General features: G+C 35.4%; 2 protein-coding genes across 4 annotated transcripts in view; one reads left to right on the forward strand and one right to left on the reverse strand.

The window, feature by feature from the left end:
- Window positions 1–318: 318 nt before the first annotated feature.
- On the reverse strand, window positions 319–25,143 carry GCC88 (GRIP and coiled-coil domain containing 88 kDa). Of its 3 annotated transcripts, XM_071598489.1 has the most exons (13): window positions 24,948–25,143; window positions 24,659–24,840; window positions 24,439–24,543; window positions 24,032–24,123; window positions 23,721–23,877; window positions 22,077–22,260; window positions 19,470–19,660; window positions 14,200–14,633; window positions 10,453–10,661; window positions 4,416–4,666; window positions 2,115–2,300; window positions 691–829; window positions 319–612 (listed from the first exon to the last, which is right to left on the reverse strand). In XM_071598489.1, exons 1-9 carry the CDS (start codon window positions 25,024–25,026, stop codon window positions 10,475–10,477), a joined length of 1,611 nt encoding a protein of 536 aa, XP_071454590.1. In that variant the 5' UTR covers window positions 25,027–25,143; the 3' UTR covers window positions 319–612; window positions 691–829; window positions 2,115–2,300; window positions 4,416–4,666; window positions 10,453–10,474. The 3 variants fall into 3 exon arrangements, with proteins under 3 accessions (XP_071454590.1, XP_071454588.1, XP_071454589.1); XM_071598487.1 differs by having other exon boundaries at window positions 319–829; XM_071598488.1 differs by having other exon boundaries at window positions 319–829; window positions 4,416–4,713.
- Window positions 25,144–25,437: 294 nt separating this feature from the next.
- Window positions 25,438–26,277, forward strand: part of LOC139700036 (HEAT repeat-containing protein 5B) — a 69,200-nt gene continuing 68,360 nt past the window's right edge. The window contains exons 1-2 of the mRNA XM_071598490.1: window positions 25,438–25,486; window positions 25,660–25,853. Coding sequence (XP_071454591.1) covers window positions 25,698–25,853 — 156 coding nt within the window. The 5' untranslated portion in view covers window positions 25,438–25,486; window positions 25,660–25,697. The remainder of the gene's footprint in view (window positions 25,487–25,659; window positions 25,854–26,277) is intronic.

Genomic DNA, 26,277 nt, shown 5'->3' on the forward strand with positions numbered 1-26,277 from the left:
AATCAATTATAAATCTTTGTGTATATGTATGATTAAGTAAATTTTAATGTATCTTCATTGAAAAGGATTTCTTTATTAATACCCTGCAGAAATGGGAAATTTCCAAGCTCATGGGCTGTATTGTGTGGTAGCCCATTCCATTTTGTGTAAACTCATCCTTTATATTATGACTGGCTGGCTTATTGAGTGGTTTTCTAACCTAGGATCCAAAAAATGAGCTCTTGCAATGGTTGAGCTGAAGAGAATTGCCAAAATAACATTTATTTCATTTTCAATACATTAATGATGAAATTCACTGTGAAAGATAAACATTTAAAAAAATTGTTTTCATGTTCATTAACAAGATAGATTTATATTTAGGTAGTTACCTATATCATGTGTATTGAATAAAAGAGTTTTTGACTCTTATCATTGGCTCATTGAAAATTAATGACATAGATAAGATGCCCATTTATGGATTGGGGGCCTCTTGGTTCATAATTTCTGTCTTACATGATTGTATGTGAGTACTCTGATTCAGTCATGAGATTCATTTAGTGTTAATTAGATGTCCAAGGCTTTGCTTTGATGCTTTCTCGGTAACTCCTCCCTCGCGGTATCCAAATGTTGCATCTGCTAAGTAAAGAAATCCAGTCAGAATTGATAAACACCCTAGGCAAAGTCCAGCATTTTTTTCAGCATGTGCGGCACTTGTGAATTCTGCCCGAATGCGTTCCCAGGTAGACTTTTCCACAAAAATTGGAGCTAATCCTACAGTTCTCCAGAAGTCAATGGCAATTGATCCGCTCAATATCAATAAAAATGCTCCGGCTGCATTGAAGAGGAATTCCTTTGAGTTGATATGGAAAAAAAAGGAAAATTGTCAGATAAATGCAAATGGCATGGAATGAATTAACAAATACATGCATCTCTGAATAGAAAACAAATTCAATCATAGTCAATTGAAATATAATTATGCCCTAATATGAATAAGGAACACTAAAATAATATTCCAAAAGGTGCAAAAAAGCATCTCTAACCTGTTTTTATTGACTAAGGTGGTTGATAAATGAATATTTGAAAATACAAACACTCGAGCAATCATTTGATGCACATTTAAGTAAGGAATATAATGAAGGGAAGGCATAAATGAAAATGAAATTTCAGCGACTACCATGGTACAGATTCTAGCATGGCATTGAATTAAGAAACAAGATCCAGCGAATGTAGACCGTTAAGTCTAAAAAGAATTAAATTGAATTTTTAAAATTCAGTCATAAAAATAACTTTTAGCAGGAATCATTTGGGCCTGAGGATCTTGCTACATACAGCTGGATCTTGCCAATTATTTATAGCATTATTTGGCAATAATTTAACTGAAAATGAAGTATTTCATAGGATTCAAATATTACTGCTACAGCTAAATATAGATTGAACCTACTACATCAAATCACTATACTCATTGTCACCTGGATGGAAAATGAAATTTTAATAAAACTACTCCCAAGTACGATGCAACTTCGGGTATTGGAACTGCGTAAAATCTCTATCATAATCAATAAGTATGTGCACACATCTGCAAAACATTTGGTCCAGAACATTTTGTGCTCTGTTCTCGCTAGGCCAAGCATTACCATCTATCCTCTACTTTCAATACAATACTATTGACTATGGAAATTAGTCTTAATACTACCTACATATTTTAGCAAGTCACAGTTTTGTCTCTAAGTCAGTTCTTTTCCATCAGTTTTTCAGTACAAAGAATGCCTTTTATGGTTGTATTATGATATATCACCTTACCCAGGTAGACATATTTTACTCTGCTGAAATATAATGATTGAAGCTATCTTACTAGTAACATTTTTACATTGTTCTACCTAAGAGTTGAAGCGCTACTCCTTTCATAATGCACATAATTTCCACAGAATGAAGTCATGAGTGCAGAAACCTATTTGGCACAAGAGCCTATGAACATAGGTATATCTTAGAAAACAGAGCAAGAGTAATGCAGAGATATCATTTTTGAGGCCTGTTAAAATAAATTTATTGGCGTGAAGTACCCACATATCATGTATCCCTTCAGCTTGCTCAAGATAATGCATGTAATATGGTAATGATAATTATTTATGGCTCACCATTTTTCGCCTTTGGATGCAAACTTCACCAACCATGTACCCCAAGAGAAGAACAGGACTGACAATCAAGTATGCCACACACACACCTCTTCCCAGGGCATCAGCATCAACAGATGTCTTGTGAAAACTTAATGGCTGACCATCCTTCCCTAATCGGGCAACCAGAGCAGTTGCTATCAGCATAGCCTATTAAAAAAAAAAAATATTTAGAAGATAAACATAATAGTAAATTTTTATAATGGTTAATTTGATTTTTATAATTATTTTAGTAGATAGCTACAAAAGTGGTCACTACATGTAAGTATGAGCTGGATAGTTAAGAATTAAATGATTCACATAAGTGGCAACACATCTTATTCAGTATTACACAATGCATATGTTGCATTTGTGCAATAATAATCTAGTTTCAGTTTTCTTATTTATTAATTTATAGTATGACCTTTGGAATTATTTCTATTCAATGGCTTTTGTAATTAATTTGGTAAGGTATTACATTTTACAAATACAAGTGCAAATAAGTTACCTTCTCCAATTATGTGCTTAGTTCTGAAAGTATCTTGCTATTAAGCATGAAATGTCCAAGGACACAAAAAGATTGTCTTGGGGTAAGTTCTAGATAGCCTATGCGTGGATATTTCTGTGAACTGAACTTTTATGAACATCATTACCTAATCTAAATGAAGTTATATGAATAATGCACATACACTCCTGGCCTATTTCCTCAAGTTGTGTGTTATTTCATAAAGGCTCTTCAAATACATTTTTTCCACAAAAAGGGCGAAGTAATCACCAACACTTGATTGAAAAATAAATTATGTAGGTACACATGAAAAATATTGAGAGATACCAAATACACAAGATTATGCTTAGACATAGAACAAGAATGAAATCAACTCACCACCGCAGCTCCTTAAAATATTTGGGCTTATGAAAAAGTGAAAATCTTGACTGCATGATGATGTAATCAATAAAATGGCCAATGGAACATATATTATCGGGAAGTTTGCCTCAACTCAACTTAACAACGGAAGTTTGTCTCACTGGAGACTTGCAAACTTGTATACTATGACAAAATTCATGCACAGTTGACCTATGTAGTAATCTTCTGGGGGATTCTTGGGCAGTTATTAAGGCATTCTCCATGCAAAATAGTTCTGCAAATTCAATGGTATATGTTACCATCAGGATCCCAGGAAGGCTATCTATTTATGGAATTGAAATTATTGACACAGTCATGCATATGTATTCTTCATTGTGTGTTATTTGTAAAAAAAATAATTTATATTTGCTTTTATCTTTTTGTTAAATGCACCTATAAATGTAATTGAATCTTAACGAAGCCCATACAATTATGTGTTGTTTTATGGCGAATCAATCTATCTATCTTAATTATAGTGTGCACAGTCACTTAACACATGGAAGGGAGAATGTGTATCTGAAAAATTAACCACTCACTTCATACAAGAAAGGATCTCATCACTCAGCCTCACTTATTTACAACAAACTGCCCATGAGCTTTTGAAATAAGTTCACTATAACTGCTTTTAAACTTGACCATAAGAAGTTGTTACTCTTTAAGTGCAACCATAATGTTGGTGAATTCTTGAGTGACAAATTGTGAATAGATTCATGTTCTTGGTGCAATATTGTGTCCGGCCTAGTAACTTTTTATGCAGTCTCTCTTAATGCTCAATGACCATGTTCTATGCCATGTACTTAACCAACAGAACAATAAAATTTATCATTATTGCTATTGTAGCTATTTAAATCAGTCTGGATTTACGAAGGGGTAGAAATGTGTAATAAACAGTTACACCTATTGATATTCTGAATTGTGTAGTGAATTCAGTTTTTATGAGACCCAATTCTCCTCCCCCACGATTCCTAGCACTTCCTCATAGGGGATCAGAATGGTGCAGTGGCTAGCACACTGGCTTCCCACCCAGAGGGTCTGGGTTTGAATCCTGGAGGCGGCAGATGTTTTTTCAGTAGTATCCCGATCCCTACTGCTTGGTGGAGAGCACTTGGAGTGAGTACGTCATCCATCGGATGGGACGTTAAGCTGTGGAGCCCTTGGAGGCTTTCATTAAGAGTAGCCTAAGGTTTGCCTCTAACCTTCCTCCTTTCCCATCCATCCCAAATGACACAAATTGCCTCAGCCATCGGTACATCCCCTAAATACACTACTATTACGATATTGGGAAGAGGCCAACTTACTTGAGCATGTACAGTAATGGGTTTTATGGAAATTATTCATTGCACAATTTTTAGGAGTTCAGAGGAACCTCAACATTCACTTACAATTTCAAGAAACTTCAAGTAGAATCCTGGCTGCTTGAGCTCCTTAAAATTGACCAGCTTAACCGGCAGTCCCCTATGCCGCGATCCCATCACTTTGGCTTCTGAAGCTTTCTCTCCAGGCGATGCCACACCTTCCAGCTCAAAGCAGTCGGCCTCCAGGGTGTCTGCCGCAAGGCGCAACCAAAAAACCTTCCGAGATGATGACTCCGTCACGGCCCCCTTGGCACTTCTCAAACTTTCGCGGGAGCAGTCTGGGGAGAGTATCTCATTCTTTAATGGCATCATGCCCCTCTGAGTACTGAAATTGGTGAGCATGACCTCATGGCAGACGTCTTCCTGCCTGGCTCATCCATTTGAATACCTCGAGATGAAGCGAATCATTAGAACGAGGCATTCTTTTCCTACTTTAAAAAAATTGCGTCCCTGTGCGGCCGCGATGCAAAAAAGCACGGATTACAGCAGACTTATTCTTTTGATGGTTCTTCACTAGCGATTTACAGCTTCAGGCCTGTTCGCTCGAATGTCTTGAATATAGTCAAATTTATGGATGTTAAGCCCGAAATATGCTTTTAATATTAAATTTGAATTACCAAGAACATTACATAATATTTTAAGAATTAAATTTCAAAATTTTGTCCTATCAACATTCCATAATTATTGTATGATCACTAGGGGATAATGCCTAAGATTTATCTAAGTTATCTACCATCATCGCGGCAATCTTTGGAACGCACATGTTTTGCGTTTAACTTTTTGCATTTCAACTGAATAATTAGGGTAAAAACGACTAAGGGTATTAAAGTTTTTCTCCAAGTTTCTCACATGTGACTTTCACTCACATTTTTCACGACCAATGTGTCATTTGTATTATCTATTAGTAAAGAAAGGAATGGAGAAACAAGAGTCGGTAATAGTGCCTGTCAATGCTCGAAGAAATTCGGGTGCAAATTATTTCAGCCAGCGGAAAAACCTAGAAGACGCCTACGCTACGCCTATTGTGGTTGGAGGGCACGTAGATATCGAGTTGTTACTGACGTCTCAGTTAACATGGATCAATTGGTTTCCTTGGGATGGTAAAAAAAATTCAAAAAGCCCGATCCGCGCGAGACTTAAAGGAGAGAAGGCACAAGTTATGATTGAAGCTCTGACATAATCCCTTCGCTTTGTTGGCGTCATTTCCTTATTTCACACAATCATCATCATCATCATCCCAGTTCCGTCAAGAGCAGACGAACGCAAAAACCTCGGAAGAAATTGTAACCCACTCAATTAACGAGAATGATCTCAAATCTCTCTCTTTTCCCGAAAATAACTTTCCATTTCCAATGCAGCTCAAAGAAATACTTACGCATAAGATCATTCACAATAACACTGGGGGTTAGAATTTAAAGAAACCAATAGGACACCGAGAGAGAATCACAAATCATCATGAGAGTGCGAGTAAAAACTTGACAGGTTCTTAACAGACGCTAAACGGCGACGTTATCACCGAAGCTAATAAAATGGTTACATCCCATGGTGTTCCCTGATGTTCAATGCTGTATTTGATCAAATGTTGAAAAATTGTCTGGGAAAATTTTCTTTCGTCTTACAATCCATGCCAATCAGTAAAGAATAGCAACAACAGAATATGTAATCCTGTGATTTCATTTTATATTTACAGATTATTATGATCAAGACTAATGGAGGGGAGAATGTTGAAAAACGAGGAAAGGGCAGGCACAGGATAGGGATGTTTGACAGGATGAAGGGAGGAAAGAAGTACACAGAGATGAAGAAGGGCTTGATGTAGGGTAGGTTGCTGGATTCTGTTTTGTTAGGAGTCAATAAATATTTATTTGGTGGTTGCGTCCATCCAAAACCTATCTTAACCGGTAGATTACCTTATAATAAAATAATAATAATTAAGACTTCACTACAATTCCTTCTAGCATGTTTGCAGAGGAGCAATTTAGAACTTCCCAGGGTTCTCAAGCATATATACATAACAAAATCATTGGATAAACAAAATATCATCACTTTGAATTTGCCCCTTAAGTGTGAAGAATGTCATGTTATATAACTGTGGTATTTAATATCATAATTCATAATGGAGACTAATATTTAAAGCTACTAGATTTTTTTATGGCTCCAAATAAAGATAGTGGTGAACTAAGAGAGTGCACTCGAAGCATAAGCAATTATAAGAAAAGAAACAACAATGAAAGGGTTCATTATTAAGTAAAATGTTTTAAAATAACCGGGAATCCTTTGATGGTGTTTTGAATTGCCAACACTAATCAAAAGACTACCTAAATACAATTCTAAATGTTCAATTTTTAATGGTTCATATCATGAAAATTTCACACCAGTTATTGAGGATTTGATCTGAAACTTTGAGCAATGGATGCACCAAATTAACACTCATCTCCATGTATTTTTCTCAAGGCATAATGGAGTATGTTGAGTAAAATTCATAAAGGGTTATCATTCTCTTATTCGAATCTACAAATACTTATTACGAGCTCATCATTCATGAGACATTAATAATTTAGATATGGAACCTGAATCACTTCAGACCTGTGGAAGACTGGAAAATTTGAAACAGGAAATTATTGGCTTAGATACTTAAGGAATTGGAGAAAGGATGTAGCATCATTAAAGATTTAGATGGAGCAATCCCTACGGAATCATACATGCAGGAATGGTATGGTAATGCAAGAGTGCAAATAACACTTTCAATTAATGTACGACTAACCGTGAGGGAAAAGGCTTACAGAGCAGTGGAATGAGAGTCCTAATAAGAATGGGTGAAGGAAAGAATGTGTGGAGAATGTATTACCAAACATTTACTTTCTAGCAATGAGCATGCAATTCAGCAAGGTAAGACCTTAAGGAACTGAACAGTGAGGATACTATAATTATAATGAACCAAGACTTTAAGGAAATTGAAAATATTGCATTACATATAACTTAAAACCTGAATAATTTGATGAATTTACAGTTAATAATGCTCTATATTAATTTCAACAAAATTAAAATCTTGCACTAGGAAGTACTTTTAATCTCTTGTAACCCAGAACATGGGCTAAATATTGCAACAGTACCATGAATGTTGATCAAGTATAACTTTAAACACATCATATAAGTTCAGAGAAATAATTAAATTTTACTTGTAAATTCCATTAAATGACTCATTCTGAAAAAATTGAGGAGCAAAGTATTCATTACAAGAATGTGTTAGAGTTCAATCATTATTGCTTGTTGAAATACTATTAATTTTTATTCATTTAATTTCACGTAAAGCACTTATTCAATAGTATTTTAATTCTAAAGATGCACCTCTTACATCAGTTGCATATTCATAACTCCTATTGATCAATGCAACAACTTATGTATTTTTTCAATCAAGAATGTTATGCAAAGAGCCCCAATTCATTTTCCTGTTCCATTCAAGAGAGTACTTGGCTGATTTTGGATAGCATTCCTTTTCTAAACTGGGTTGGCTTCTTTAAGAATTTCCTGTAGTGCACTTTTAAGTTCTTTTCATGCCCTGATCTTTTGATACACTTGATGCATTTGGATAGAAAAGAGAGGATTGCATTATTTGGATTCAAATATTTTTACTTTTGATGCGTAAAAATGAACACATCTTGAAATATGTAGAAGAATGTTTTATATTGCACAGAGATACTGCCTGAAATTTGATCATAAACTAAGACACATATGAAGCAAATGATAGCAGCAACTAACATGGATTCTCTCTGCCTTCCCAGGGCTTCAATTTGTTATTATCCAGACTTCATAAATGATTCCTTATTTCCAGTACCTTATCAATAAGTCTTCCAGTCACTTCTAGGTTGTGTTTGAAACGAAATTGAAAGTTTCCAAGTCACTAAGCTATTTCTCCCTACAGTTTGAGCATATTTATGTGCGTAAATAGAAGAATGTGTCAGAGATACTCCTGCAGATTACACATTAAAAACAAGTTATTCTAGAGCCTCATACAATGCCTAGTTGGTAAAGGCTTCATTCTTCTACCGTGAGTTTCTGTTGCATGGGTTGCTTCTTTGATAACAGTTTTTCCCTAGTCCTGGAGGCATCTCCAGGTCGAAGCGATTTGTTTTGCATTTTGGTCACTATAATACAGAGCTTGATGGTTGGCCTTAAGTTCTCTGATTGGCTGTTTCTTGGTGAGGTCTAATTGCCCTTTTTTACATTGTGTTGAAAGTGTATCCTCCTAGATGACCTTCTTTAGATTCTTCATTGTATTCACTGCTTCTCAGATGATTGTGCTCTCACCAACACCCTTGTCTTGTTGTCTTACATTAGAACATGCATAATGGGTGATTGGCAGGAGGTGGAGTTTTTTTTTCTCTGTGAGCCTCAGGCATTCCTTAATCTTGGACTTTATATACTCCTTTATGAATGAGATCAGGAATCTAGTCCTCATACTTTGGGATGGCTTCGCTCTGAAGAACCTGTGCTAACCCTTTCCGACTTTTCTGTAATATATACGATGGTAACATGCAACTGGCTTTTCTTTGGTTTTCTGCTTGTTTATTTTCGTGCCCTGATCTTTTTTGCTGCACTTCTTTGAGGTCCTTTTTAAACCAATTTGCTATAAGCATCCACTCTTTTCTAATACTATCAGTCAGGTATTGTACCTCCATAGGATGCCATTTGGTGTTTGAGTTGCTGCAGGCACAATGCACTTATTAGCGAGACCTTCTGGGTGGTGCTATCGCACCTCAAAAACACTGGAGGGTGTGACTCTTCTTTTGATTTACTACATGGCCAAGACTTCAATCTGGTCTCATGCTTATTAACAGATCCAGGCTGTTTTCTTCCATATCCAGAGTAATTATTTCTCATGTGGCCACATGCAAGAAGTGTCATCAGCATATGGAATCCAAAACAAGGATTTATTCTCTTACCAGAATATTAATAGAACATCTATGATTAAATATGAATACAATAGGAAGGGGCAGTCAATTTCAGGGTTCAGAATGAACCTATTATTTTTCATAAAATGGAATTATCTATGACTGGACCACCCACTATCACTACATGAACTTTCTGAATAGAAAGAGCATTTCAACAGAATTTATTCAAAAAATAAAGTATTTATGCCAAACAATGGTACAAGCTTTCTTTTTTTATGAAGGGATTCAATAGGTGTTAAGGAACTATACCACTTGTTGGTGTGTTTTATAAAAAATTCCCTCCCAACGCCTTGGCTTTTCAGACAATTTAAATCAATTGCCTGATATTTCAGGTTTTTTTTTCATAGTTTCACATTTCCATCTTACCAAGACTTAAGAGAAACCATAAGCCATTTCATGAAGATACATCAAGAAAGCATAAGGATAGTTTAAAAAATTAAAGTAGCCAAAAAAATTTATTATTTGATTTTTTTCACATGATCATATGTATACAGATTCACATATTTTATTTTAATGATAAATTCATTCGTGATCACCTAGATACCAGATCTGGTGATTTCCACACTTCTGAAAATGGTAATAATCAATTGAAACAAATTTTCTACGCAACAGCCCATTCATTCCGCATGTATTCAAATATTTCAATTTTCACTATACTCACCACATGTAGACAATCACATATGAGAATCAATGACTGTTAATTTGCCATGGCTGAATTTTTAAGCAACCATGACAAAGAAATTTTTTTTAATTTGGGTATAAAAAGGAAGTAACAATTTCGTTAATTTAGACCCATCTAATAACCCGTTATCATTTTGGATGCTTTTTTGAAAAATATTTGCCAATATATACTCAGATCCTGAAGTTCAAGGTTCCCAGGAGTTGTATGTCCCAGTGGATTTCCATTTAGCACCCTCCCAATCAATGGAGAAAGAGACATTTGGATTTTAAATTTCAGAAACTTCTAAAAATATCTTGAATTTACAATAAAATTTATATAAATAAAAAACAATGCTGTTTATCACTTGAATTTCAATTAGCACAAGGCATTTTTTTAGTTTTATGCAAATAGCCTTAGTAGTAGCCTGATTTCGAGAAAATACAAAAGGTACCTTATCACAGTGTTATTCAAGTTTATTGTGTAGAGAATCGATGTAACTTTGAAACTCGACTGCACTCATCTGGTGTAAAACGGAGGACTGCAGCAATAGCACTGAGCATATGACATCGCCTTGACTCCCTTGTAGTCAACAAATAGCTCAGGACAACATTTTTCAAGTATTCCAAATGAGACCCTTCTCTAGACTGACACCACTGAAGGCTGAAAGTAAAGTAAAAAAATATATGAAGACATCCCTGATATTAAACATCATGACCAATAATGACCCAAGGTATTACAGTTGAATTTATCTCAAGAATACATTAAAAAGGACTATGTAGAAAAATAGCTAAATGCTCAGCCTTTCCTACAATGTACACAAAGTTGAGAATAAATTTGATTTTTCATGAATCAAAATATGAGACCTTACTTTTCAAATCACGCTCTTACTTAAGCCAGTTGAGCTACTGAGGCATCCTCTCAACTGTGGTTTTCTAAAGGTTTTCAAAAAACAATATGTTCTGAAAAATTACTGAACATAAAATGTCACACAATACTACAGAAAAATGTTCTTCAAATTTAGAGCACAAGAGGATGCCACGGTAACTTAACTGGCTAAAGAACTTGGCTAGATATTGAGGGAACTGGGTTCGAATCCTTGTCAAGTCAAATTATTTTTACACTGAGAAATTCTCAAATTGTAAATGGAACTTAAATTATACAGATCCAATTATGTCAGCTAGCAATACTAACATTCTTTATAGCAGGGCTCATTGCTACAAATTGTTGGCTGCCATTATTAGCCCTGGGAAAAAATGCAAGGTCTGTTCAAAAAAGGATGAGGCTGTTTGAACAAATACTTGATTTCATTAGTTACCCATTAATTATGCTTAATGCCTTCAAAATACAGCTCTTGGCTGCCATTACAATGCTCCCAACAGTTTTTCTAGCTTTCAAATGTTGTCTCGAATCCTTCTTTCGGGATAGCCTTTAAGTCTGCATTACAATTTCATTGACCATCTTCCATTCAAATCAGCATCCTTTCAAGGTGAATTTCAGCTGAGGAAATAGGAAAAAATCTGCTGGAGCAAGATCAGGAGAGTGTTGGGTAAGGGGCTGGGGAATCACCAGTGCACAGTTTTAGGCCAAAAACTCAGTAACAACCAATTATGTGTCAATCATAACCTCTATATAATGCTGCCTATTCACTGTTTGTCCTTTGGGTACATATTCCCAAAGAATAGTCCCTTCCCAATCAAAGAAAATGATCAACGTCTCCTTCACATTTGATCATTACACCCCAGATTTTTTGGGTAATGGGAAAGATTTATCATTGTGAATACCCCCTATGATTGTGAATCCCCTATCATTGTGAATACTGGGGTTTGATTTCTAGAACGAGGTCCATCCAATAAATATGCAAAATGGTGCAATTTGGTGGCCATGTCACAGACTATAGCCCCACCCACTAGCAGCACTAGTTGGCTGAGACCCAATGAGCTGTCTGTGCTTGGTGGATCATCGAGCTCTGCATATGGTGCCAGTTATGTTAGTTTCTGTGTCCTTTTTTTACTGTTTGTCGGAAATAGAAATTGATGAAATCACATGGCAACAAATCAATATCAAGTTTATGGTGAAGGGTGTTAAAATTTATCAAGAAATTACTGAAATGTTGAAAGCTGTCCACATTGATAATGCTCCCAAAGAAAACATCTGTTTTCAAGTGGATTAAATCAAACCAAAAAATTAAGAAAAAGCCAATCAAAAATCAAATTTTCTTTGATGTTGAAGGTGTTGTTCATCATGAATTTATTCCTGAAGGACAAACAGTAAATGCTGAGTTCTACCTCACAGTTCTCAAGCATTTGAGAGATTGCGTGCGTCGTGTGCGAGCAAATTTGACTCCATGTGATGGATGGATCCTTCACTATGACAATGCACCTGCACATTTAGCATTGATTGCTTCCCTGTTTCTGGCAAAAAATGTAATCACCATCCTTGATCTTTCTTCTTATTTGCCAGATCTCACCCCCTGCAACTTATTCCTATTCCCAAACTGCAAAAATTGGATGTGGGGACATCAATGGGAAGATGTGGACACAATAAAGCAAGAAATGCTGAGAAAAATAAAAAGTCAAACTGCCGAGGATTTCCAAGGGTGCATTTAACTGAGGAAAAGAAGATGGAATAAGTTCACAGCAATGAATGGAGATTACTTTGAAGGGTAAAAAATCGATGTAGACTAAATTTTGCAAATTAAAGTTTTTATGGCCTCAGTTATTTATGCGTATTTATTGGACAGACCTCGTGTATCATAACCATAAACCCAAGTTTCATCACTGGTGGCAATTATTGTTAAGAAGTTTCAGTTGTCATTTGAAAGATTAGGCAGTTCCTGGCTGATGTCAAGATGCTTTGGCATCTGTTCATCCATTAATACTCGCGGCACAAATTTGGGCATGATGCACCCCAAAATTTCTGTGAAAATGGTGAAACACCATTAAACACTCAAGCCAACTTCATTGGCAATCTCCCTGATGGTTAACCTATGGTTTGCAAACACTAAATCATTCACACTGTTGACATGGGTGTCATTTATCGTCCACTTCTTGTTTCTTCATTGGCAGAGGTTCGTCCAGTCTGGAAGCAGCTGTACCAACAAAAATACTGTGTCCGACACAAATTCATTGCCAAATGTGTTTAGAATCATTGCATGAGTTTCAGTTGCATTTTTCCTGAGGTTAAAACAAAATTCAATACTTACACACTGCTTCTCTAGCACCTTCATACTCACTAACACAAGAATTTGTACAGCAAGCATGCACAAACTCAGGCAAGAAGTTGTGTAGAGACAAGCCAAGATAGGATAGATAGATAGATAGTGGTCTTTATTTGGGCGAAATTGAGACCAAATGGTCCCTTCTCCCAGATAGGATCATGAGCAAGGTGGTGTTTTACTTCTTACAGATGCCACTATAAGGCAACACTGCAATGATTGTGATTCGTGAAGCATTTCTTGCCTAGAAAGACCAGTCTCATCTTTTTTGTACAGACCTTGTATAAATGTTTGAGTAAACACTTGGAAAATATGCCATTTTCCTTCCACAAAGAAAAATTGTAAAAGGGGTTCATCAAAAAAGTATTTCTTTCAATTTTCTGCTTTGTGACCTTCTTAAAGGTATTCAACTTGGCTGTACAACTGTACCACGCACAAAAATCTTAACTCTACCAGGTACAAAAATCACTTAACTAACTGGGTGCTGGAATTTGACACAGTCAAGTAACGTGAAAACATTTTTCCTTTAAAATGATTGTTTTTAAATTTTTGGTCTTGTCAGCTAAAAATCATTTTCTTAAAACTTAATTAAAATTACAGGCAGCTAAATTGCTCAACAACAGTATTTATCATAGAGATCTCATACGAAAACTAAAATATAGAACAGAAGTGATAGTCAAAGACTTGAGCCATTTTTCAACAATAATTAAATTAATTCGCAATTTTTTTCATTCACAGTAATGGTTAACTATCAAAAGATTTTCCATATGCACACATAGGTTTGTTCCTATGGCCTCATATAATGAAGCAAAAAGTCAGAAAATATGAGGGTACATGATTTTCAAAATGACACTAACAAAATGAACAATTTCATGACGGATGAATAACAAACGCAAGAGTGAATTGAATGCTGTGATTGACAACTGCGGACATGACAGACTATTTGGGATTCCACAGTAAACAGGAGCATCTTGACATACTGACCGATCAACTTCATCTTTTAGGGCAGCAACTTCATTTTTCCGCTCCTCCTCAAGCAATGTATTCTCTCTACGGGCATCATGCAGCTGAGTTTCCAGTATACGTCTCTCAGCTCGAACTTCTCGGAGCTCTAACTCCAGTCTTGCAGCCTCATGTGCATGATGCAGGAGGGGAGGTCCGACCAATCGATTTTCCCTTCCCATCGTACTTCCATCTGCCATTGCACTTGAGTGAGCTGAGCCTTTTGCCGGGAAGGTGTCATTGAACTCAATAGAGGCCCTTAGCCTAGCAATTTCCGCATCCTTTTCATCAAGGAGGGCAAGAGACCTCTGGCGCTGCCGCAGCATTTCCCCTTCCAAGTGAGATGTCTTTAACCGGAATTCAGATGTGGCTGATTCCAAGCACCTTTCCCAATGTTCTCTCTCCTGCCGAACAGCCTGAAAATATTCAATACAGGAGAAATATTACAATGTGAAACACATAATCATGATTCCATTAGCTATACTCATTTGTGTGAGTGTTGAATTATATTTTTGTGCAAGCCCTAAGTACCACTTGGTGTTCTTGAATTACATAATGCTTGTACCAGCAGAATTTATTTACTGATTAATTTGTGTTTTTCAAGGAAAGAAGAGAGCGCACTTGGCATACAAACATTCTCAAAGCACCATGTAGACAACACATGAGAAAACCTTATTTACCTAAAGTTATTGCAATGAAATGACTAGCAATGAAACTATGTTAAGGTTTTAGTTAATATAATAAGCTCAGAGCTCTTAAAAAATGTTAATATATTTCCTTACATCATTATATTCATGACATAGATGAGTTAGCAGCAAGAAAGAAAAAGAATATTATCAATCTCAGGTCAGTTTACCAAAAGTAGGCACACAAATATATTTCAAAAGCAGTGGGGGTCTTGCCATTATTAACAAGATCAAACAAAAACAGAAAAACTTTTTCAGAGAAATTTAGAGAACTGCAGGAGATGATACGATGGTTACTTAAACAGATTCATCTTCTGATGCGCATAAAAAAATGCAGCAATTTCACAGCACAAAAATTAATCAAATACATGGGGATTCAAACACAATTGACTACAATTAATTGTGACATCATATGTAAGGTAATTCATCATAACATCTTGCTTTTTTAAAGCCCCCGGAAATTCACAGTATAAGAGGATGCATCAGTTAATCTAAGTGTTTCATGGAGCTTTTTTGTTTACTGGATCCACACAGATGATGATACTCATACTGTGTAGTATCTAACTACCACCAACCACCAGAGTAATCAACCTGAAGGTTGGTTGGATAGATGTGGGTAGAGCTTACCTGATACTAATTCCAGCAATGGGCAAAACTAACATATCAGGGTATGGGGCCAGCTCTTTTCTCTATGCCAATAATGGTTCCTTAAAAAAATCTGGTACCTAAAAAATCACACAGCTTGGGCGATGCTGATAGTGCCCAAAGCTATCCTTTGGAATAGGATACAGGTAGTTGTGTCAGTAACCTAGAGCTGGACTGCCAGATCCCCCCTGTAGCACCTAATTTCCATTAATTCCAACCTTATTTTCTTTATTGGGGCCAATGTCCTCATCTCACATTCCTAGAGAAGTGAGGTCCATGGGTTTGGTGATTTTACTAGTGTTTCATGTCATATGAGTTTTGATGGAGAGATGATTTTCTTTATGTAAAATGCCTCCTCAAAATTTGCTATCCTGATGACCATGTGCTCCTAGTATTGCAATTACTGGTAATTCTAAAGACAAAAAATCATAATTCCCAATCAAAGTCAAAAATATTAAAATTGTTCTATGCTGGGCTTTTTATTGGCCAAATGTCAATTTGTGTCATATTCTAGTCAATTATCACAAACTATTATGGCTATTTTCTTTTCCAAATTTTACTTCTTCTTTACTACATCTAGATTATTCATTTCAAAAATTCATTTAGCCCTAAATGTGTAAAATGTATTTGTTTTCTCAGGTAGCTTCCACAAATGTAGTATTACAATGCAACAACATCAGAGCGAAAAAATACTCATTTAGTGGAACTCATATCAACTTTGAACGAATGGCTCTGTTAAAAGTGACTGTCATGGCATCTCCTGCAGTTTTTTGGAACGTAGTATTTCCTAAGTGGCAACCTAATTCTTTTATGACCAAATGGAATTATATGTTACATTGCATAAAGACGTGATTCAATAAATAGCTATTGTTAGCATTCCCCTCTTCTTTCTGTCCTTCTAAATCCATGTGAATGACAATTTAAAACATGCTGAATGTTTTCATGGATCCACACTCCTGAAGATTTGCTTTAATTCATTAACTTAGCTTCACAATGATTTTACAATAGCTGTAAATATACATCCTTACATTTTTCCTTTCTTAATTCTTAGATCTTCACTCACAGTCAAGATTTAATTACAGCCACGTGACTTTCATAATGGCTCAGGATATTTTTCTGAAATTCTGTCACCCCTAGATCCTTCAAAATAGAAACAACACAAAGCAGTTACATTTACAGAGAGAAATAAAGATTTTAAGCAACAACTCATTCGAGGAGTACCGATCAATCCCTCAGAGGACCAATTGTCAAGTATTCCAAAGGATGGCTTTCCTACCTGTGAAGTAGCAAGCATGTGCATATAACCTAAAATTACACTCAAGACTGTATATATTTGTACTTCCACTGTTTTCCCAGTGCATTTTTCATTTTGACAATACTCGACATAAAATTCATCAATCAAATCAAATTGAATCTCGATGGAAACTATTCTTTGGCAGATTGTCCATAAGAGCTGAAGAGTTACACTGCCTTGTTTTCCCAAGAGAATAATTCTCATTCTCGATGAGGAAAAATATCAAGTCATACAGAGAAAGCAAATAAACATTCTTACGCTTAAGACATACAATGTTCCCAGCACCACTGGCCAAAACACAATCTTATCATGCAGGAATGAAGCATCTGGGGCTTAGGTCGACAAAAATGAGCTCCCAGTCACTATCCCGTGGCAGTATGTCCAGAATGGATGAGAAGGGAGGCAAACCAAGTTAGAATGAAGTTTAAATGGGAAATTAAGCTGCAAGATTACACTGTGCCTATGACCAAATTGGCCAACGAGCGATACAATGTCAGCTGAGCTGGGCTGAAAGGACTTTTCATTTTTAGGATAGAGGATGGTGATGAGTTATGGTGGGATTACAGAATTGGAGACAATATTAACATATACTGAGCATGAGCATACTGATTACTGGTGCCTGGAAAACTCCAGATCACGGTCAATAATGAACTAAATGACAACCCAGGGACAATAGCAAAGCATATGAGACTGTTTTCATGGAGTGTATCCATGTTCAAAAAAAGTAAAATTTTGCAGTTGGTCACAGCAGGAAAAAAGTGGAATTAAAGCAAAGGACAACTTGATTAATTTAAGATATTTAAATTTTTTCATGCAGAAAGTGTCATCATTATGTTAACTGGGATCTATAATTTAACCTAGACTGGTCATGTTGCTTCAATTCAGAAAATGCTGTTTTCCTTTCTGTTACTAATTTTGTTGATGATGTTTCATGGAATATGAATGATGCAAAAAATTAATTGAAGAAGCCCGGATATAAATAAGTATGAGGAATATGAAAAACAATACATCAAATCAGCTAGAAACTTGTGAATGCCGGTAAGAGGGAACATTACTTCTCATTTAAGTGAAGAATACAACATTAGGGTAAAAAATCGCAATGAGGAATACTGTTGAAAATAATTTTTTGTATCAAGTTTTGAGGAACTTTTGATCAAACTTTAAGAAACCAATATGAGTCATTCAACTTTGTGTTTTTTGTGGACAGGAAGCTTGATGAAAACTTAACACTGTACTTTGAATTATCAGCTAGTTTGATGCAAATTCTAAAACAACAATGAATGAACTGATAGACTGAAGTGTATAATGTAGACCAGAAATAATATATTTAGAAAATCAATAAAGCTATTTTCTTAACTAATACATTTTATGATACCACATTTGGAAAATATATAGTAAGTACTAATTATTTGTTATAAGAACAAAGGAGCAGTGCAACAGCAGTTATGTTCAAGGCACAGAACACTTGGTAACAATATATTTTAGGTCAGTCAAACATTGCTCTAAAGGTGATTTTGAAAAATGAATTTTTCCAACAAAATAATCTAATGGTGCTGCTGACATGATTAAGTGACAATTTTACTTTTAATTACCTCTTTTTTGCTATTGAATGGTTCATGACTATTGAGGTCTCCCTAATTACACATTCACGAAAATGATAGCATTACAATATTCTTGAATCAAGCTCCTTTGGTAGTTTAGGAATGAAAACAACTGCACATGGGCCATAAGCAGAAAGCTGTGCAACAATCCTGATGGGCTGAAGACCATGAGTCATTTGCACTTCCATCCCTGGGTATCTGTTACTCATAAGGCTAGTCTACTTCCGTTGAGCAAACATATTTTCAGTTGGTGCATTCAAAATAATAAAAACAATAAAATGAATAAAAATGCTTGGAAAACTGCTTGGCTGTCAGTCATCACCACCGGTACAAGAACATGACATAAAATCTAGTCAGTCTAGAGGCCCCATGCTTGATTTTTTCATTTTGAGATTTTACGTAGTAATAGTACCTTCTCTACTGAATGTATTTAATAAATATGTACACACACTTACTATATAGATTATAACAAAGTAGTAAAGATTTTTCCATACCTCCCCATTGTGAAACCTAACAGCCACCAATGAAACCACCCCAGTTATTCCGAGAGGATTTGCATGAAGGTAAAGCAAGGAGATATGTCTTCAACTCACTTCACCCACGGCGGATATGCATCCAAAAATACCATTGAATAGAAAATTTTATTGAACTTTTTAATGTATTCTGATTTTATGCATAATTCCTGCATAATCACAGACGATAAAAAATTCACTTTTCCTGGTTTTCTCCCTTAACTGAGACCCTGCTATTATAAATACTGAAGGACAAAAGGAGTTTGAAATAGCCCTTTAGTAATAATACTGGGTATTGAACAAGACATTATTTCACTGAAGTAAAGAGGAGAAATGTAGTCACTATAGTACCGTCTTTTAAAATTATTCAGTTGAAAAATTTTATATTTCAACACTATGCCCAAAATAATATTTAAAGTGTTTTTCAATGACTAGGAATTACTTTCAGTAAATCCAAACAGGATTTACTTGTATTCCTACTCATTAAAAGTTTAAACTAACATACAATACATACCTCAGATATTCCCTGTTCAGCTCTTCTTAGTTTATCTTCTTCTTGAAGAAGTCTATTTGACAGCTCCTTCAATTTTCCTTGTAAGTTATGATATTCTTTTTCACTTGCTCCTGTATTCTTTTTCTCTTCTTCACCAAGGGCTGTTACACTTTTTTCTTTAGATATAAGTTGGTCCTTTGGGATTTCCACAACTTCGAAGTCAAGAAAAAAGGGAAAAAACAAATTGTATCTATCAAAATAGGAAATTCCAAAAGAGGTATGGGAGTATTTAAGTAAATTATGCAAAATTTACACTAATTACGAATTCTAACTTTGAGAATAATTTATTTAATTAGATTATTACACCTATGTAAAACAAATGTAGGTTAACTGTACAAAAATGACATTTTCTATAACTTAAACAACATTTTTAATACAATTATCATTGATTGTAACTCTATTGTAAATATTAGTTGTAATGCAGATCTCATTTCCAGTTTAATAGAAATCTTCCAAAGAATATTGCTTATTGTGAGTAACATATAACAGAATTCATAATGATTTATAGGAAAAAGAATAAAAAATTTGAGAATTGTAGCAAAAGGCTTCTCTGTTTCATGATCAAGAGTAGTCACATGATCTCAAAATCTAAAAATCTCTGATTTCTAGAAGTCTCCAACTGATAATGGTAGTGATTATAATTAGTAATGAATGATTTTCAAGTAGACCAAACAACTTAATATACATGAAGCGTGATTAATTGGATAAAACTAAGAATGAGTTCAATTGAAAATTTTATCAACTCTGTATCCCTAAGCCATATTCTTTTTTACATGAATCATGAATAACTTGACATTCTTTTTTTATCGATCAAGGGTTTGATTTCAATTAAAATTCAGTTATTATACACGTTGTATAATAATTTGAATCAATTAGTAGTTTCATAATTTTCATCAAATTCAATTTAACATTTTTTGCCATGAAAAAATAAAATAGTTTTTGATCCCAATTTAGAGCCACAAATTTAATTTTTGAATGCATAGTATGATTTTTACTTTTATTCACCTCTATTTCAGGTTATTATTCATGATGACTAAGTACTCTGAAATATAGTACATTCAAGGTGCTTTCCAAAAGTAATTAAATTATTTTTTAAAAGTAATTTATTTAACAGATTTGCACAAACACTTAAAATTATTTAAAGTACTGTCCTCGGGCCTCTACACATTTTTTCCAGCATCTCTGCCATGACCTGTATGCACCCTGGAAGGTGTCTTCGGGAACCTCTTGCAAGGACTTAGTCATGGCTGATTGGGGCTCTTCTATGGACAAAAATTTGGTTCCTTTCAGAGCTGCCTTAATCTGAGGGAACAAAAAGAGTTCTGCTGGGGCAACGTCAGGACTATAGGAGGGGTGGGGTAGCGTTGGCACCTGGTGTTTGGCCAGGAACTTGCAGACTCATAGTGCGTTGTCGTGATGGAGTTGCCAGGTAGTGGAGATGTCTCTACTCATCTTGATGACCCTTTTTTGGAGTCTTTTCAGCACATCCACGCAGTAGGCAGTGTTAACCTTGTGTCAATCCTTGAGGAACAAACTCCTTATGGAACACTCCTTTACTGTCAAAAAAGACAATGAGCATTGTTTTCACTTTTGATTTGCTCATTCTTGCCTTTTTGGGCTTGGGGGATTGGTGAGAGTGCCACTCAGAGCTTTGAAATTACCAGTGATGACGTCCTCCAAATAATCAAGTTCATTTTCAACACGTTGCAAAAGTTCACTTGAAATTTTTGCTCGGTTGTTCTTGTGGTCGTCTGACAACATCTTTGTCACGAGCTTGGTACACACTTTCCCCATCGCTATATGTGCAGTGAAAATGCGAAACACAACAGTAGACAACAAATTCAGTTCATTGGCAACACCATTTTGATACTCAATCGACGGACAGAGCCCAACAATGGTCGAACACCAGCCACATTGTTGTTGGTTTTGCTGGTTAACAGCCGCCCAGAGCATTATTTGTCATGAACCCCTTCCTGGCCTTCCTTGAAGGCCTTTAACCACCTTGAAACTTGTCAGTTGAACAGAGCAGAGTCTCTGTAAACCTCAGGAATCATTTCGTTTGTCTCCTCAGGAGATTTTTCCAGTTTAGCACAAAACTTAGTAATTGTGTAAAATTGCTCGCTCGTCGATTCCATTTTTTTCGTGACACAGTGGTGCAAAGAGGTTTACAATAACAGATGCCCGGCTGCTCCTACAGCTTGGAGAGCACTGAGACTGGGTTTGCAGCAAAGCTTTAACATCCCCCCCAACTCCAAGTAGTTTGATCCCAATCCAAACAATACGAGCAGTGTGAAAAATTCAATTGCATTACTTTCGGAACGCACCCTGTATATACTTTACTGTTGGCTAGGAGCCTGAATAGTTTATTATTTGAATTGAGATACTTCTTGGCCAGATGTATACAAGGGAGAATAATAAAACAATTAAAAATCAAAGTGAACATGAAATGAACACAGAGCAACTGCTGGGCAAATTCAGATTATCCATTATCTCATGTAATAAGGCTTATTTTTACCACATATACTTTTTGTCATAATTTAGGGATACATGTAAATAAGGTAATATTACCAGGGTTGTCAGTTCCCTCAGAAGAAGTATTAATTTCTGTAGAAAGATCAAGAGGAGCCAATTCAGGAGGTAACTTCACGATTTGTTTAGAATTATTGTCTTCTTCAAGGGGTGATGTTTCCTTGACAAGTGATGGTGTTTTATGTAAACCCATATGCTCTAATGACAGTTCTGTCATCCGCTCCTGTAAAAATAACAAAAGTAAACTCCACATCCATTTTTATCTTGTAAAATATTTAATATTGATTTTTATTAATACAACTATTTTATCCTCTACACAGAAGTAAAAGGTATAATTCTATTGGAATTGTTTAGATGATTTATAATATGCCGATATTAGAGAGGAGGGTATTTAAGGATTACAAATGATGACCTGACATCAATACCCAGAGAATGGTGGTGTAGTCAACCCTCGAAACGCTGGCAGCTGAAACCCTGACCAGGTGGAAAACCCACAAAGACTTTGATTTGATGAATAAAGGTATTTTTATTATTTTTACAATAACCTTTAAAACCTTAAAAACCATTTTACACCATTTCCTGAGCTGGAAAATTTGGAAAAAAAGACAAGGTGAACAAGATTTTTAAAATCACATATTTTGATACTGGAATTAAGGTGTAGACCATTTGAATTTCATACAATTTGAACCTTATTAACCTTTTAGGCTAACTTCCAGAAATATGAATGTAATTCTCTTTCTAGTGACTCATGCTCCCCATAACCTAATCTTATAACTTGCTGTTCACCAGTCCACATCCTTCACATGCCCTTCTCCATCACAACATATGAGACACTATGACCAACAGTGAAAAAGTTACCTACACTAACATGACACCATGAAACTACATCAGGGAGTAGATAAATATCTGGTTTTCGATGTTTTGATGATAACTTAGCACAAAATATTTATGTGGACATGTTTTCAGCTGAAAGAAGAATTTTAACTGACAAATACCTAACAAAATAAATGCACTATACGAGTATGAGTACCTCCAAGAACAACACTAAAATATTATGATGTTTTAAAAAGTGCTATTTTGCCACATTTTATTATCTGAACAATGTTATCATGAAATAAAATTCAAAAACAAATGGAAATGAGTGATATTTGGAAAATTAGGTACATATGGAGAAGGTGTGGGCGGGAGAATGAAAAATGATGCTAGTTGGAATGATAAATTGGAATATTTTTTCACTTCAGAGAAGGGTATATAAGAGGATAAATTCAGGTAAAGGCAAGGAAGAAATATAGGGTTTGAAGAGAGGGAAAAAAGAATACATTAATTTCTTAAAAAGAATGCTGATAGGAGAAACAGAAAAAAATGCAAATTATTTTGAAGGCTTAATAAGCTGTTTTGGAAGTAGTTGCAAAGGACAAATGGAATAACACAAAAAGTGCTGAAACTCTGGGATTAATGTGGAGACTGGTGAAGGGAGCATTTTCAGGATTTGTAGAATGGTGGTGTTGCGTGTGAATGTGAACCAAATACATAAGTTGGTGACAATTAATTTAAGGAAGGTGAGGTCATTTCAAAAAGGAGAGTTTTGAATAATGGAAAAAGCTGATGATAATCGAATGAAAATCATAATAATGATTCAGCCCTACAAAACTGCTCCGACTAAAACTCAAATCAGTGACTCACCTTGAGCACTTGCATAGCACCATAATCTCTTTGGTGAAGTGCATGCTGGGCTGCTAGGGACTCAGAAAGTAGAGTAACTCGGCTCTCAAGGCTGCGAATTCTTTCCTCTTGAGAGGCAACTAGAAGACGCCATTCAGATTCTGCCTCCTCCCATCTCCTGATTAATGCCAAGAATGACCAGACAGTCATATTTTGATCCAATACAAAAATCCATCAATTGCAAGCATAAAATTATGTCAAATGTATCATAGCAAAAAAAATAGCCTTTAACTATTAAAATCATGTAAAATTACGGCAGCACATACACTAACCTTATCATTTTCCCATAATTATTTTGTTCAGTGCCTCTCTGCTGTCTTTCAAAAAAGAGCTTCTCGGTGAGTTCCTTCACAGACACCTCCAACTTTAATAAAATAATTTTAAAAATACGCTCTCATAATTGTTCGATAACAACTTTTCAAAATATTCAAAATAATAAAAGCATAAACTAATTAATAGGAATCAAATATCTTCACAAATCGACATGAATTTGCATATTAGGCCCATACCATAACTGTAGTTTCTTTCGTAATGACAGAAAGAACGCCAGAACAGTCTGTTTTTGATACTCAACAACAATTATTGAAGTTATTATCCAGTCATGGAGAATTTCTAGGATTACTAAAATAAATTAACTCGCAAATTAAAACAACTTCTACCCTCCATTAACGAAACAAACCTCATCTTTTTCAACCATCAAACGTTTCCGATCAGCTTGGAAACTTGCTTCTAATCTTGATTTCTCCACAGAAAGCGTCGTTAAGGATTCCGAAAGAGTTTCTATCTATGAACAAAAATAATCACGGAATAAAAAATAACTTTCGAAATGGAAGTAGATATTCATGTGTTAGTTAAACGAGGAAGTCATACTTTTTGATCTGCTCGTCATGTGTACTTACTTCACGCAAGGCTTTGCTTTCAGTGATTTCCTCATCTTTTTGCTTTTCTGAATCTGTAGCATTTTCTTTTTTTCCTTTGACGGTGGTTTTCTTTGCTGTTTTCGGTCGTCCACTGAGGGCTTTCAAACTTGCTTCTAAAGCTTCCTTCTCTTTTGCGAGACCCTTATATGCTGTGACGATGTCTAATAGCAATCATTTGAGGGCGATTACTTTGGTATATGAATGTCATTTAGTAGTGACTCGAAATATGTCAGTAGTAAGAGAATATTCTTGATACAAACAAACTTACCACCGAGACGTGCTTTATATTGCTTTATCTTCTCCTGCTGCTTATCGATTATTTCTCGCAATTCTTTGTCCTTTTCCATTATTACTCAGGCTTTGGACCGTTAACATCGCATTAGAAAAATGTTATGTGCTACGTTGCCAATATTTGAAAACAAAGGGTTTGTTCCAATGACGATAAGCTAAAGGGATTACCAACACATAACAAATATAATTTTACTTTCGGCCGTAGGTGTAATTGATACAATGAATATAATCACGCGCTGATGACTTTTAGCGAGTAATATATTTATGTTCTCATTTGATCTATATGATTAATTTTTATTGTTTTTTTTGTTTATTTTTATTGTTTGAATAAGTGAGAAAACCCTAATTTTGATTTTATTTAAATTGATTGCTTATCCCACAGGTTGGTTAAGTTGACAAAATTGAACATCGAAACTATATTTCGGGCGTTATTCAGATGTTCAATCAGATGTTTTCGGCAGGGTGCAGGTGTCTGCTTCTCAGAATTTTGTATTCTTTTGCCTCTAGCCTAATGTGGTAAGCGACAGTACTATAATTTTACAGTTTTATTGTTCTAATTATATTATGATAGATGGAATGGTTGGTTTTTTCATAGCCGTAGAGTTTGCGGTACATTTACTATAGTCGCCAGCCTGGCGGCGGCAACATTAATGAAGCTAGCCAACCTTATGTGTATTCTTTGATTTCAGGTGAAAATTTTGTTGGCCTGTTGTATATACTGACAACTATGGCTGCAACTCCCCCAACACTTATGTTACTGGAGCTCAGCCATAGTCTCAATCTTGATGAAGAAGCTCTTGCCCGACTTCCGGAAGAGACTCGACCAATATTTGTGCTAGAATGGCTACGCTTTTTGGATAAAGTTCTTCCAGTTGCGCACAAGGTGAGCATATATCAAACGCCCAGAGAATAGATTTTGCGGTAAAATGGCAGAATTATCGGAAGCGTAACCTTTGTTAACTGCTACTTACCTGTTCCTAGAAATATTTTTGTACAAGCCCAAAAGTTATTAGTAAAATAGCCCAATAGCCCAAACTTTATTTTTCTATCGATTATCGATATCAAAAAGCGTAAATGCGTAGGACTACAGCATTTAAAAAAGGTAATACTGATAAGATTGTCCATAAAAACATCACTTCGCTATGTGTTTTTGTCTTACTCTGTTTTAATAGAGCGGTAAATGTGGTGCGTGATTGAATGTTTCTTCATTTTGTCTGATGTAGTACGTACTTCCAAATATACCGAGTTTAGAATTTGTTTGTTGAATTCCGAACTCCTTCATTAATTCCGTGTCACCCAAACTTTCA

This window comes from Hetaerina americana, unplaced genomic scaffold (genome assembly GCF_022747635.1).
Source record: "Hetaerina americana unplaced genomic scaffold, ioHetAmer1.1.p SCAF_10, whole genome shotgun sequence".
Taxonomy (NCBI): domain Eukaryota; kingdom Metazoa; phylum Arthropoda; class Insecta; order Odonata; family Calopterygidae; genus Hetaerina; species Hetaerina americana.

Bases quoted from the DNA above. Each gene is read 5' to 3' on its own strand.
- GCC88 (XM_071598489.1), bottom strand. From the start codon at position 25,026: ATGGAAAAGGACAAAGAATTGCGAGAAATAATCGATAAGCAGCAGGAG. The intron at 24,544-24,658 runs GTAAGTACACAT...TTTTGTTCATAG, and splicing joins AAAGCAAAGCCTTGCGTGAA to ATAGAAACTCTTTCGGAATC. The intron at 24,124-24,438 runs GTTTGTTTCGTT...ATTTTATTAAAG, and splicing joins TGATGGTTGAAAAAGATGAG to TTGGAGGTGTCTGTGAAGGA.